Raw genomic sequence first — 14,905 nt, 5'->3', positions numbered from 1 at the left:
TAGTAACAGATTTAAGGTAAGAATGAGAGCTCATGTAGACCTTTGATCCTATTCGTAGAAGTTGTAGGGAGCTAGAAAAGCAGAATTAGTGTCGCTGTTGTCACATGTTATTTCTTTTTTATTGTTGCTGCTGTTCTTAGCAGTAACTTTGTATCTTCTTTTTGTGGAGTTATTTTACAGAATTAATGTAAGACATACTTTATTTTATACAGATGCTAGAATTCTATGGTGATCAAGATGGAGCCCGAGAAATACTCACCAATTATGCGTATGATGAAAAGTTTCCCTCAAACCCCAATGCCCACATCTACTTATATGAATTTCTGAAGAGAGAGAAGGCACCAAGAGCGAAACTGATAAGTGTTCTTAAGGTATAGACATTTTCCCAAGGTTTGAATAGAAAGCCATTCCTTATATTGTGGCAGCCATAGAAAATGACACCAGGCTGGGGATGTAGCTCAGTGGTAGAGCACTGGACTAGCATATGCAAGGCCCTGGGTTTGATGCCTAGCATCATAAGACAAAACAACAAAGTGTAAACGGTAATGAATGATTGGTGTTCTCTGGTCAGTAGAGAATGCTGCTCCCTGTGTGCTTTAGGAAGAAACTCCAGCTCCTGAGGAGAAAGGCTCTGCACTCTGCTTGGAATTACTATAGTGATATTTTTGAAAAACAACCATATTAACATTTCATTGACATACTTTAAGGGCAGTCATTTTCCTACGTGGTTGTGCCTTGATGAGTGCTTGCATTCACAGAGCTGCCCTGAAAGTGCTGCTCAAGAGTACTTCTGCAGGACTCGGGATTCCTCGTCTAACCCCCTAAACAACCAGCCGCTCACATGCCCCTGTGCCAGGCAACCGTTGTTGATTTATTTTAAACCTCTTTTGAAATTTTTTATAAATACAATCCTATAGCTTTTACCTTATTTTTTGTCTGGCTCCTCTGGCTTAGCATATTTTTAGTTTTCTCCATGCTGTGGTGTGACCGATGTATTCATGTGCACATGTGTGTGCATGGGTGTAGAGGTGAGGTTGGTGTTGTGTCGGCCTGTTGCTCTCCACTTTATTTTTACAGTTGATATTAGCCAGCAGGCAGAGCAGTAAGCATCTTTTGAGTGGGGTCCTCACTGAACCGAGCACTCCTCATTGGCTAACCTGACTGGCCACTGAGCTCCAGGAATCCGCCCTACCACGTTTATAAGCGTGCACTGTCTTTACATGTAAGTTCTAGGGATCTGAGCTCACAGATTCATGCTTGTGGGGCAGGGGCTTTATTGACTGTGCTTTAGTCATTGGAGACACATGTGAACACACACGGTTGGTAGTGCTGGGAGTGAGCCCAGGGCATTATGTCTCCTGGGCAAGCTCTCTCTCACTGATCTACAGAACCAGTCCTTGTTATCATTCTCTAGCTGTCAGGAATACTGCTGCCAAGACATACGTGAGTCTGTGCGTTTCCTTGGGTAGCTAGCTACCTAACAATGCGATTGCCAAGTGAGGAGAGTCTGTGTTTCTTAAGGAACTATGCTATTGGCATTACTACCATCTGTTAGTAAAAGTTCAGACTGTATCTCACCTGCCTCCATCCTAAAGACTCCATCATGGCCACTGCAGTGGCTGCATTGGGTTTCATTGTGACTTTGATTTGCTATTCCCTGATGAGGAATGCTGAGCATCTTTTGGGGGTCTGCTATTTCCTTGTGTTTATTAGCTATTTTGTCTGTTTCTTGGGGGATGTTTTTATACCAACTGGGAAGCTTTTATGTGGTTTAGATACAATTTCTTTGTTAGATATGGATTTGTTAGATTGTTTCTCTGTGGCTCTTTGCTTGCCTGTGTTTTCTTTTTAGTCTTCTTGGTGCTGGGGATTGAAGTAAGTTCCTTCAGTATTCTGAGTATCCACTGTAACACTGTGAGCATGGTATGTGTCTTAGTTTGGGACACCATGACCACGGCAACTCTTTCAATTGGAGTAGCTTGCTTAAAGTTTCAGAAGTTAAGTCTCTTATCATGAAGGGGAGCATGGCGGCGTGTAGGCAGATGTGCTGGAGTATCTGAGAGTTCTACATCTTATAGGCGGCAGGAAGTTGACTGAAAGCTGCTTGAGCAAAAGAGACCTCAAAGCCCACCCCCACAGAGACAGACTTCCTCCAACAAGGCCACATCTCCTAATAGTGACATTCCTCCTGGGGACCATTTTCTTTCAAATCACCACAATATGTTTCTATTTAGGTCTCTCTGGATCGCATGTATCATATGCAGTTATATGCATAATATTACATGTTATATTTCTGTTCAGGCCTCTTCGGATCACATGCATCATATGGAGTTCTAATATGCATAATATTACACGTTACATTCCTGTTCAGGCCTCTCTGGATCACATCTATCATACAGTTATAGTAGACATAATATTACATGTTATATTTCTTAGCAGTGTCCTTGAAACAGAAATCCCAACATTGTCTAAATTTCACAGTTTTTCTTTTATGGCTTAGTGCATTTTATTTTAGAAATTTTTGGCTTTCCAAACTGATGAAGATTCTCTTTTATGTTTCATTTTTCTAGATGTGCTGAATGGTTTATGCTAGAAGTTTTTGATGGGTTATTGTTTGTGTGCTGTGAGGTATGAGAGTCAAGGTTATCTTTTCCCCTACTTGGCTGGTCTAGCACTAACTGAAGACTGGTCTTTTCTCATTGGGAGCTTTGTTTGATGTCAGTTGGCCCTAATGGTATATATTTCTATCACGTACCAATAGCATGGGTAGTGTAACTGAAGAAGCCTTGGAATCAGATGAAAATTATTTAAATCTGTCCATTTTCAAAAATTTTGTTTTTTCTGGGTTCTTTTACTTTATATACATTTAAAAATCAGTATGTTGCTATAGAAAGAAAAGTCTTGGATTTTGAATCTGCAGACCAATTTTGAAAGAACTGGCACCTTTTACATTTTTAAAAATTAATTATGTATCATGTGTGGGGCTGTGCACATGAGTGCATATTCCCGAGGTGGCCAGAAGAGGGCACTGGATCTTATGGGGTCAGAGTTACAGGCACTCTTGAGTCATCTGATATGGTAGCTGGGAACTGAACTCTGGTTTTTTGAAAGAGCGGTAAGCTCTTAACTGAGCCATTTTTCCAGCCTTAAAAATTAACGTCTTAATGAGATTGAGGTTTCTAAATAGAACATGGCATGTCCTTAGGTTTTTACTTTTTTCTGAAATATTCTACTTTTTGATATATTAATTTTTGGGGTTGTTATATAGTATTTGTAAAAATTTTTTAGCATGATAGAATATTCATATCAAAACTTAGCACCTCAAGTATATAGTTGGCACAAACATAACGGTTTCTTTCTGTTATCACTACAATTTTTGAATGTTTTTATTATTATTATAAAGGTTCTGCACACATTAAACAGTAAATTGCTGTTATTGCCTCTCCCAAACCCTGAATGTCTGTCTTCTCCCGTCTTAATGAATTTGCCTGTTCAAGACGCCTCCTATAAGCAGAATCATGCAGCGTTTGTCTTTTGTGTAGTTCTGATGCCATGGTCCCTCCGATGGAGTGTCAGAACTGCCATTCTTTGTAAGACTGAGTGTTTTGTTGTGCCTACCGAACACATTTGGCTTGCCCAGTCATCTGCTGACGGATGCCTGAGTTGTGTCATATCCTCTAGTCAGTAATGCTGCTGTGAAGATTGATGTGGGGTGTCTGAGTCCCTGCTTTTAGTTGTTTAGATGTATACCTAGGAGTGACATTGCTGGATGACGTTGTTTAACATTTCGAGGAATCATCAAACGGCTTTCCAGAGCAGCTGTGTCCTGTTTGTGTTCCTGCGAGGAACATAAGAGTCCAGGCCTTCCGCATCCTAGCCAACTCTTTATCCCACCCCGTCTTTCAGATAATAGGTTATGCTAGTGGATGTGAAATAATGTCTTGTTGTAGTTTAGATTGTGTTTTCCAAATGTCTAGTCACGGTAGAACATCTTTTCATGTGCCTATTGGCCATTTATTACCATCTGTGGAGTAATGTCTATTCAAATCTTTTGCCTTTTTTAAAAACAATTAGGTAGGGTTGTGTGTTGACTGTAGGCGTTTCCTTCCTCCTACCCTAAACCTATGTCCCCCAGCGAACTAAACACATCTTTAGCTACTGAGCTCCAGCCCTTCTGCCTCAGCCTCCCAAATGTTGAGATGCAAAGAGTCACCACCTGGACAGGCTTGAACACTGATTTAGGTTTAAGATTAAAAAAAAATCATAAAGAAATGCTATTTTTCTTTCTGAGAAACCCAAGTTTTTGGAGCTAAGAATGCAATCACTAGTCCAAGGATTGTCATAGCAAAATGAGGATCAGTGCCATATATATGCAGGTTAAAGCCCACTGAAGGGATAAAAAGTGTAGAAAGGTCTATGTCAGGGCTTGGTGGGAAGCCCAGTGTGTGGTTGGAGTCCAGGGAGAGGAGGAGGAATGGCCCAAAACAAGCAGAAGCAGACAGGCAGCACTTGAGAGCTTCCCAACTCATGAGGTGGTGGTTACATGAGTGTGTTCGGCTTCATGAGAACATGTTGATGGCACATAGTACTTGTTTGTCTTAGTAGTACATGTATTTCAATAAAAAAAATTGAGAGAGTTGAGACATTAATAGATAAATAATGGAAAAATGTTACTGTAGGAACCAAGTTTTAATAACTTCTGTTATTGGTGTGTCAATATTTATTTCTGACGTTGCTTCATTGGCCTTTTATAAAGCTATTAAGAGAACCTAACAAAATTTGTTGTTTTGTTGGAAACAAAGCCAGAGTTTCCCGGGAAACAGAATGGATTACATCCCACATGCAGTTTCCCCTCCTTCCTCTCCTCCCAGGCCTCCCCACCACATCCACTCTTCCTCCAAATCTACTCCTTTCTCTTTCAGAAAGGGTAGGCATGGATCCACTTCTTATGTATTTTGTCTGTGTACATGTGGAGGTCAGACGGCATTTTGTCTACCCTCTGGTCCCCAGGGTTTACACTCGGACTGCCGGGCTTGGCAGCAAGCACCTTTACTCAAATTCATTTTTAATATATGCTTTGAAATGTGAGATAGTTACTTCAAATCCTGTTCCATAGTCATAAAATAGTTCTTTGTATTCTTAAGAAATAAAGTCTTTGTTTCTCCTTACTTTTTTTTTTTTTAATAAAAGAACTGTTTAGAACAATCACATGCTTTTTTAGTGTGGTTTGTTTGAGTTTATTCTTTAAAATTACTCTCTGCCCTTTTGAGTTTTGCTTTTATGTAAATCTTCTGTGATATTTTCTGAGCAACATGGTGTTTTCTATGTGAGTTCTTTGATTTTGTTTTCTTGAGACTTGGGTGTCATGTAGTTAGAAACTGACTTCAGACTTGTTCTGCAGCCTGTCTGGATTTGAGGTCCTGATCTCCTGCCTCTCCCTCCTGAGTGCTGCGTTACAAACCCTCGGCCACCATGCCTGGCTTTGTAATTTCTTCTATTCTTTTCAGAAAGCAACATCATTGAAGTTTTTAGTATGGCAAGCAGAATCGATTTGTATAAGATACAAATAAAAGCCTGTCTACTCAGTCTGTTTCTTCCTGTGAACCTTGCCATTTTGTTAGCAGGAATTTTGAGAGGGAGACTATAGATGAATTAGAGAGAGGGAGAGAGAACACATGCCGGAGGTCAACCTCAGGTGTCCTTTCTCAAGAGCTAGCTATGCTGTTTTGTTTGTTTTCTTAAATGTTAGGTTGTTGTTGCTGTTGTTGTTGAGACAGCGCCTTTGTGTAACCCTGAATGGTCTGGAGCTCCCTATGTAGACCAGGCTGGCCTTAAACTAACAGAGCTTCACTGTCCTCTACTTCCTGAGTGCTAGAATTAAAGGCATTCTCCACCTCACCTGGCTAATCTTGTTTCATAAAGAAGGTTTTCTCCCTGAAACCCACCTAGTAGTCTAGGTTGACTGGTCAGCAAGCCCCAGGGACCCACCCGTTTCTGCTTCTCCAGCGCTGAGACTCCAGATATGCCAGGGTTCTAGGGATCAGAATAAGGTCCTGTGCTTACTAGGCAAACAATTTACTGACTCAGCAGTGTCCCCAGACCAGGTGTGTATTGCGTGGTTGTTTGGCATGTCTGTGCATCCCATGCATGCAGTGCTTCTGGAGGTCAGAAAAGAGTGTTGGGTCCTCCTGCGACTGGAGTTAGAGATGGCTGTGAGCTGCCATGTGCTCTTATCCACAGAGCCATTTCTAGCCCCTCCACCTTTTTAGATACAGGGTTTCTCACTGAACCTAAAGCTCACCCACAGGCTAGGTTGCCAGGATGGTGAACTCCCAGGATCCTCCTGTTTCTCCCCAGTGCTGAGATTACAGGTGTATGCTACTACCCCTGACTTTGTCTGTGGTGCTGGAGATCTGAACTCAAGTCCTCATGCTTGTGAAGTGAGCACTCCATCCAGAGAATACCTTCTTATGTTCAGGCTGAAACTGGATTAAAAAAAAAAAAAAAAGTCCTTAGTTCATTTGCTGAGAGCATATTAGCCAGAAAGAATTTTACATGAAAGCTAGAATTTGAGAAATGTCTGTATACTGTGCAAATTACAAGACTATTTTCTCTTTCAGATTTTACATGGGATTGTACCATCCCATCCACTGATGTTAGAATTCCATACGATGCTTAGGAAATCAGGTAAAACTATGTTTTATCCTCATTTGTGCATATAGACTAGATGAGGGCCAGCCGTCTGTGATCCAGGGGCCACTTCCTCTCGTCACCTGTTTTCACAAGCTGCAGTCGCTGGCCCTCCGTGCCTCCTGGGATGCGGTGGTTGCTTTGCTTTATGACTGTAGAACTGTCTGCAGTGGAGAGTCCACATCCACAGCTCACAGCTTCAATGCTTGGTGTCCGGGCCCGATGGAGGGACTTGGGAAGTAGGAGGATCTCTTGTTAACCCCTTGAGTGCTGCAGTGCAGTACAGTAGAGAACATCTGTCTTAGAAGGAAGTCAGCTTGTTTAAGCCAATTGCTACAAAGTCTGTAGGTCCCAACCTGTAGGTACTAAAAATGCCAAATAGGTAGGAGGTATTTAGAAGGGTAACCTGAGAGGAGGCTTACATCTCGTGTCCTACGTTCTTAACCTCGTCACTACACATGAGCATCATGAATTGTTCTAAACACTGAACCAGCCAGCAGGCTTGCAGTTCCTAATGCTTCAGTAACATGATGTAGCTTCTTGGCTCTGATCACTTCTCCAGTATCTTCTGTAATCTTGGGCTCTTGTGACCATTGCAGAGACAGAAGAACACCGGAAGCTGGGCTTGGGCGTATTATTTGAATTCCTTGATTTTGCTGGATGCACTAAGAACATAACTGCCTGGAAATACTTGGCAAAGTATCTGAAACAGACATTGATGGAGTAAGTGAGAAACAGTATTTATCAATGGTTCAACATAAGTAATGGTAGCACAAATAATATAAACCCAGATACTGGGTTCAAGCTGAAGATCAGAAAAGTAAAGCAGCCAACCACTAGAGAGACCTTTTACCTCTACCAAGTCTTCAGACTAAAGGGGCAAGATTCCATCTCCATGAATCCTCAGACTCCACACTGTACTGAGTTTCTGTCTCTTCCCCTTTATATTCCTCTCTCTGCCCAGACATATAGCTCCTGTCTCTATCTCCCTAGTGCTGGGGTAAAAGGCTTGTGATCCCAACTGCTGGGATCACCTTTGTGTGAGCTCTGTTTCGCTTTTGGACAGATTGAGTCAGGGCAGCCTTGAACTCACAGTGATCCGACTGCCTCTGTCTCTAGAGTCATGGGATTAAAGGTGTGTTCCACCACTCCCTGGCCTGTATGGCTGACTGGTGTGGCTGCTTTGCCCTCTGGTCTTCAGGTAAACTTTATTTATTGAAACACAAATAATTTACCTCTATAAGTAATAGTCGTCACATTTTAGGTGTTGCTTTTAATGTTTCTAACTTAATGGTTTTGCATTTCCTGTATAGGATCTTAGCTCTTTTTTTCTGAGTATCAGAAGCTAGGAAATACAAACTCATAAGCCTAACACACAGAAATTCTATGCATATGTTTCATGTTAGCAAAATCAACACCACATCTGAAAACACATCTTAGCGTGTCTGACACTGCACCTGCCATGCATATTGTCAGCACCGCATTCTGGGTAAGAGAAAAGGCACTACCCTGCTCACAGCTATTCTGTATGTGAGAAGAGAGGCCTCCCAGAGTTAAGCTTCACTTGAACGTTATGTCCATTTTGGGTGTGAGGAAATCCTGTGTTTGAGAATACTTGCTTTGGGCATAAAACTGACTTTACTCTGTGCTTGCTACTCTGGTTGGTGGCGTGAACCTGGGGCACTGGGCCCAAAAGTGAGGCAGATGAAAGTCTCATGTAGTGAGACTCTGAATAAAGCCAATTTTATTCAGAGCCTCAGACAGTTTATACTCTGAGGGTTAAGAAGAGTTACCTGAGTAAGATGTCTGAGCACAGGGACAGGACACATTTGGAGAAACATTTTTCTGTAAGGGCATGTGACTAGCAACAGCTGAAGTAAACTCACTCTTGTCTGCTATACCTGAGTGGGGCACGGAAACACAGTCCAGAAACAATTCCATGTTTTTGAAGAAACTGATATCACAAGACTCGTCTTGTTTTCTTGGGATTTGTCACAAGCACTGAGAACTCCCACACCAGGTTCTGACAGTGTTTCGACAATCCTGAAGACAGAAAAAGGCTGAAACTAGGTGGATTTTACAGAGAAGTCTTAAGACTTTTATTTATTTATTTTCTTAAAAAGCTCTGGTAGCAGAGAAGTCAAAGGTGGCACCAGCAAATATGTTCTGGTGAAGCCGGTGCCCTCTTGCTTTTGCCTCGTGTGGTGAAGGACCCAGGTCAGCTGCTGTCTGGGCTCTTAAGCACCAGTCCAGTTTGTTGGCACACTCACTGTCGGTAGCTTCACAGATCCGAAGTATCGCTTAATCCCTACTAGGCCATAGGGTTTCTGAAGGCCAGGAGACGTATTTCTCACATGTTGGATCCAGCAGCCCCACCGCAGGGGTCGCCATGGTGTTAACACACATCCACTCGAGCTGCTGGTGGAGACTTAGTTTGCTTCGTTCACCATCGAGCTCGTGTGTGTATGTTTTTGTGTTGATGGCATCTGAATTGGCATAGTAATTTTGGTAACATCTAGTTTTATCTAAGATTGTACCGTTCCTTTTAGGTGATTAGGATAATAACTGTTGCTGTGTGGTGCGCTCTGTGCAAGGCGCTTTATGGGGATCTGTGTGCTCTTGGACTAGAAAATTGCCATTCCCACCATCAAAGGGATTGAGGCTCAGAGAGGTGGGCAGCCTGCTCAGGATCATACAATTGGAGATGGGGAGCTGAGATTTCAGTCCAGGATTTTATCTCAGTGTTGTGCTGTTGGCCACTCTGCTGTAAGGCGTTGGCTGTGAAGTGGAAATGGGATGTGCAGACCAAAAAGAATGAACATGGGCCTGCCTCCCTGCTTCTGTCCTGGCCATGTACAGACCTAAAAGAACGAACATGGGCCTGCCTCCCTGCTTTTGTCCTGACCATGCTCAGAAGTCAGCCCGGGCACTTCTCCCATGTTGTCTTAAGAGATGCGCAGAGTCAGCTCCGATGACAGCATTCCACTTCACTGATTTCTTTTCTCGTGTTTCCTTCCAGAAGCCATCTGGCGTGGGTCGAAGAAGAGTGGAAATCTAGGAGAAGCTGGTGGCCGGCCTTTCACTTCAGCTTCTTTTGGGCAAAGAGCGACTGGAAGGCAGATGCTGATTTAGCTTATGAGAAAGCTTTTGTAGCGGGAATCCTTTTAGGAAAAGGTTTGTGGTTTTCTTCTCTGTGGTTTTGTGTTTGTTTGGATGTAGCTTATTTATTTGTTATTTTTAATGTTTTATTATTATTATTATTTTGTTTTTGAGACAGGGTTTCACTGTAGTTTTAGAGCCTGTCCTGGAACTAGCTCTTGTAGACTAGGCTGGCCTCAAACTCACAGAGATCCACCTGCCTCTGCCTTCAGAGTGCTAGGATTAAAGGCGTGCACCACAACCACCCAGTGTAGCTTTCGGCTGGCTATGAAGCTAGAAAGTGGGCCATGTTGCTCATCTTGTCCAGTGTGATGCTTCAGGGTTTTAGATGCTTGAGAAATGACTGGAACAAGAGTGAGCCCTGAGCAGGATCGTGATGAGAGCTTATGTGGGATCTTATATACTGTGTGGTTGGCTTCCACACCCTGACGAGTTCAGGCCTTAAAATACACTGTGCAGGCTAGACTATTGGGCTAGACTATAAGGTTTAGTTGTGACATCACAAAAAGTACAATGCTCTTGACTGACCTCGATGTCTTCATTAGCATCGTGTTATATTTACTCTCCTGTAAGGAATGAACACTCCCCCCCCCCCCCCCCGCCCCAGAAGGAATACCACCTGTGAACAGCGAGTCTTTTAAAAAGAGGAAATTGATCTTTTATTATGGGATATTTTGTCCAGTAAAATGCGTACCTGCTCTGCACCACTGAAACAGGAGCAGTAGAACATTCTAGTAAACTGCTGTGAAGTATGTCTAGGGGTAGGAAAGGAGTGCGGCAGTGAGCACCGGGGAGCCCTGTGCTTACAGCTTCCAGAGTTCGCCTTTGTGGCTTGTAGTCCCGTGCAGTGAGCTCCTGAGGCTCACGGCCATGCGCAGTGCTGGTGGAGTGGAATTGGTGTGTTTCTTAACGTAACAAAGATGGAAAAGGTTGGGTTTATGAGAAAAGGGGGTTCATGAGAACAGAGTTGAGAGATGCCGTTTCTAAGAACACCGGCGGTGGAACAGAAACGGCCTTGCCTGCCGTGCTTCCTTCTGAACCCTGAGTGCAGTACAGCAAGACGGCTCAGGGCAGCTGGTCTGAGCTGGTCTGAAGGCCCGGAGCAGTTTCCAGTCTTCTTACTTGTCATTTAGGCCAAGCAGCAACCTTTGGTGGCTTCTGTGTGAAATACACGTTGTGAGCATGGCTCTTTCCTTATTTGCTAACTGGGTTGTCAATACCAAGTGAACCTCCCCTGGAAGGCTCTGAATTCTCAAGTGTTCTGGGAGTGAGAAGCCTGGTTCTGCTTGAGAATGGCACCTTTCTCCTTCGGGGTTTGTTTGGCATTGAGCTGAGTTTGCTTCTTGCTCTGGCCACCATCATTACATCCTCACGTTCCATCTTGGTCAGCTTCTGCTTGTCTTAGTATGGGTGTGGCCGCTGTCCTTCATCCCATGCTGTGAAAAGCAAAGCAGGCCCCTTTTCTCCTTGGAGGGCCCTTCCTCACAGTTAGCAACCCAGCTGCCTTCAAGTTTATGCAGCTATTTAGTGCTAGGACAGGGTGAAATTCTTTCCAGTTTTCTATATAGGTAAAAGCAGAAATCTGGCTGTATTTAACTTCTACTATAAAATAGTATATTATGAATACAAATTCATGCCTTACTTCAGATACCAGGAGGCTGTTGTGGGAGGATCATTTGAGCCCAGGAATTATATGAAAACCTGGACAACACGCTAGATCCTGTCTCAAAAGAAACGCACAGATCATTTTAGTGACACTACAGACACTCTTTAGCCCCCACCACTGGCATACTGTCCTCAGGGACGGCAGAGAGGCTCTATAGTTATGGGATATAACCTAGCATTTTCTTAGGAGAGACAGATGTATGTCAGCTGAGGAGATAATAAAATCCTTACGTGATTTTAGCCAGAAAGCTGAGAAAGGAATGTTGTTTTTGTTTTTTAAACAGAAAATAGTGTTTGTTTAAGGGAGGGTGTAGCTCTCGAGTAGTTCCTTTTGCATTGGTGTGTAAGACACAAATGAGTTGACTTTCATATTCTTAGTGTTTGGGGGCTGAAGCAAAAGTAAAAGTGTAGACGTGTACTTAATTGAGAAATATTAAAACTTTCTTATTTTCTTTTATTTTCTAGGTTGTAGATATTTTCGATATATTTTGAAACAAGACCATGAAACCTTGAAGAAGAAAATTAAGCAGATGAAGAAGTCTGTGAAAAAATATAGTATTGTAAATCCAGGTGTTCCCACCTAGATGGTAAGCTGCTTTGCAGCTGTTACCACAGTGTGGTGCTTAGTGGTTATTGAATGTGAGTGGCTGATGTTTTAAGATGGCTTTTCAAATTATTATAAGCGTGTGTATACACACGTGTATATGCACATGTGTACATGTCAGCCGTGTCGTGTCCTTCCTCAGGAGCCTTGCTTTGAGACAGGTCTCTCACTGAGACCCGGCACTCACCTCTTAGGCTGGTTGACCAGTGTGTGCCAGGGATTCTTCTTAGCTCTGGGGTTATAATTGTAATTTATTCATTCATTCGTGTGTGTGTGTTTATGTGTGTATGCGTGTGCAGATGACTGGGCATGAGTGTGGTGGAGAATGACTTGCAGGAGTGGTTGCTCCTTCCTCGTGTAGGTCTCAGGGACCGACTGTGGCAGTAAGAGTGGCAAGTGACCCTGTCCACTGAATGGATCTTGTCAGCCCTGTGCACAGCTCCCGTGTGGGTGCTGTATTCAACTCGTGTCTTAGTGGGCTACTTCCCTGGCCCTTTATTTAATTATTCTTTTAAATAATTTATTTTTATTTTACATGCATTGCTGTTTTGCTTGCATACTTTTTTGTGTGAGGGTGTCAGAGTCCGTGGAACTGGAGTTACAGACAGTCGTGAGCTGCCACATAGGTACTGGTAATTGAACCCAGGTCTTCTGGAAGAGCTGAGCCTTCTTTCCAGCCCCCTATTTCTATGTTTTTTATATTTCATTTTATTCTCAGTTATAGTTAAAATAATTTCACTGCCTTTACTGTTTGTAAATGTATATACCTGTATTTTTCTTTTTGGTAATATTACATGTATGTTTTACTTGTATTTTAATAAATAAAGCTTGCCTGAAAATCTGACAGTAAAACTGCCCCACTGACCAGCCTTATCGACCAGGCCATGGTGAGACGCACCTTTAATCACAGTAGCCACACTAGTTTGCCATAGTAATGGGATAGCAGTGTTGCACACCTTTAATCCCAGCCCTAGAGAGGAATATAAGATGGGAGGAGACAGTTCTCAGACACAGTCTCATTCTGAGATTTCTGGAGGCAGAATCGCCATTTTCGGACTGAGGTCGAGGTAAGAGCCAGTGGCTTGGCTGCTTTGCTTTTTGGATCTTCAGGCTAAAGCCCCATTTCTGTCTCTGAGTTTTTATTAATCGTGCGTCAGCAGGATGATTCTTACACTTTATTTTAGCTAGAAAACTGAAAAAGGAATGTTTTTGTTTTTTCAACAGAAAACAAGTGTTTAGTGGAAGAACATAACTCTAGAATAGTTACATTTGTACCTGGCCTGCCTGTGGTGTCTGTAATAAATAGATTCGAACTGGCCCATGTTCCATTTACCCCCATGAAGATGGTACTAGAGATGAGGTCTGTTGAGGAGGTGAGCAGGTGGCCCAAGTATCTCTCCTGGGAGGGAATTTGAACTCCGGAGGACTGACGTGGGTTAGAATAGTAGAAGGGGCTGAGGGTCATGGTGATCTAGGGTATGCTTTGGACCTCGGGTGATTTCTCCCCGCTTTTTCTTGGGAATGAGAATATAACAGTAGAATCTATCTCTACCAGTAGAACAATGCCCCAGATACAAAGTCAGTCCACTGGGACAACTTGAACAGAGACTAAAGACATGTTCCAGGAACATAAGCTGGGCTCTGTAGCCTGCTGTGCTGCTGATAAATGCTTCTTCAAAATGGCTTTGGCTCTTGTGCAGTTATTGTTGAAATGGCTAGTATTTGGATTCCAGGAAGGCTTACTAGTGTTCAGGTGACAAACCACACATTTCCCCATTGGCCTGTAGCCCTACCTGTCTTAAATCATGTGCAATAAAACTGGGCAAGTTATGCTTTGTCAATAATTTTTATCTCAGTATTTTGTACATGGGGTGGGGGCTCATCAACAGCGAGCTTCACAATGGACAAATGAAACCAGGCCACATTTCATAGCACTGCTTGTAGACCAAGTCAGAGTCAGCACACTATAGGGACCAGCTTTACTGAGGGATGGGTGGCCTGCATGGTAGTTTTGTGTAAGCTGCACACTAGGAATAAATGTCCAGACAAAGCTCCGAGCACAGGCTGAGATTAGCAGGACGCCACTGCTGGAACCTTAAGGTTTGTGCATCCCAATGTTTTCTGGGACTGTGAACGGGAGGTAAGTAGCTGTGCTCCTTGGTTTCTATGCAAAACTTTACATTTTGTTGTTTTTGTTTTTTTAAACAAGGTCTGCCTGTGTAGACACAGCTGGCCTTGGACTCACAATTCTCTGCTTCAGCTATTACGTGTGTATACTACAACACAGTTTTTCTTTCCTAGAATTTTCTTATCACATGTTCAGTTAGAGCACTGTGATTTAGCACCTCTGGAAATTAGGTCTGCTGAACCTAAAGCTGGCACTATGAATAATGACACCAGCCAGGTTTTGTTAGGCACTTTGAAACTCCCATTTCTTCATGCCACCACATTTCTGTGCTATCCCTTCTAAGAAGGTGAAGTTGGAGCTCAGAGATGAAGTACCTCTCCAGGGTTAGGCTCCAACCATATCAGAGTGGTTCTGAAGACACCATGCAGACCCTATCTCTGTTGCCTCCCAGCCACATGTGAAGCACTGAGCTGGGTAGCTAGGATCAGAAGAGAGATGATTCATAGCCCTGAGGCCATTGACTCAAGCAAACAAGGTCTGTTCTCTCCCCAGGCTTTTGGGAGACTCCCTCTTTGTGTCCTAGGAGCCACCATACTGTGTCTTACCAAACTATCACATTTAATTACTTTTGTAGTGCTTGTCTTACCCATTAGTGTGTT

At 43.0% G+C, this 14,905-nt stretch overlaps 1 protein-coding gene across 2 annotated transcripts in view; it reads left to right on the top strand.

Annotated features, from left to right (window-relative positions):
* The window catches only part of Taf1a (TATA-box binding protein associated factor, RNA polymerase I subunit A), a 28,688-nt gene extending 15,567 nt beyond the window's left edge, over positions 1 to 13,121 (top strand). For both annotated transcript variants that reach the window (XM_038349263.1, XM_038349262.1), the window contains exons 7-11: positions 213 to 371; positions 6,621 to 6,687; positions 7,290 to 7,413; positions 9,710 to 9,864; positions 11,980 to 13,121. In XM_038349263.1, coding sequence (XP_038205191.1) covers positions 213 to 371; positions 6,621 to 6,687; positions 7,290 to 7,413; positions 9,710 to 9,864; positions 11,980 to 12,098 — 624 coding nt within the window. In that variant the 3' untranslated portion in view covers positions 12,099 to 13,121. The remainder of the gene's footprint in view (positions 1 to 212; positions 372 to 6,620; positions 6,688 to 7,289; positions 7,414 to 9,709; positions 9,865 to 11,979) is intronic.
* The last annotated feature ends 1,784 nt before the right edge of the window (positions 13,122 to 14,905 follow it).

This window comes from Arvicola amphibius, chromosome 12 (assembly GCF_903992535.2).
Source record: "Arvicola amphibius chromosome 12, mArvAmp1.2, whole genome shotgun sequence".
Lineage (NCBI taxonomy): Eukaryota > Metazoa > Chordata > Mammalia > Rodentia > Cricetidae > Arvicola > Arvicola amphibius.
Note: the sequence above shows the minus strand (reverse complement) of the source record. Positions and strands in the feature narration are given on the sequence as shown.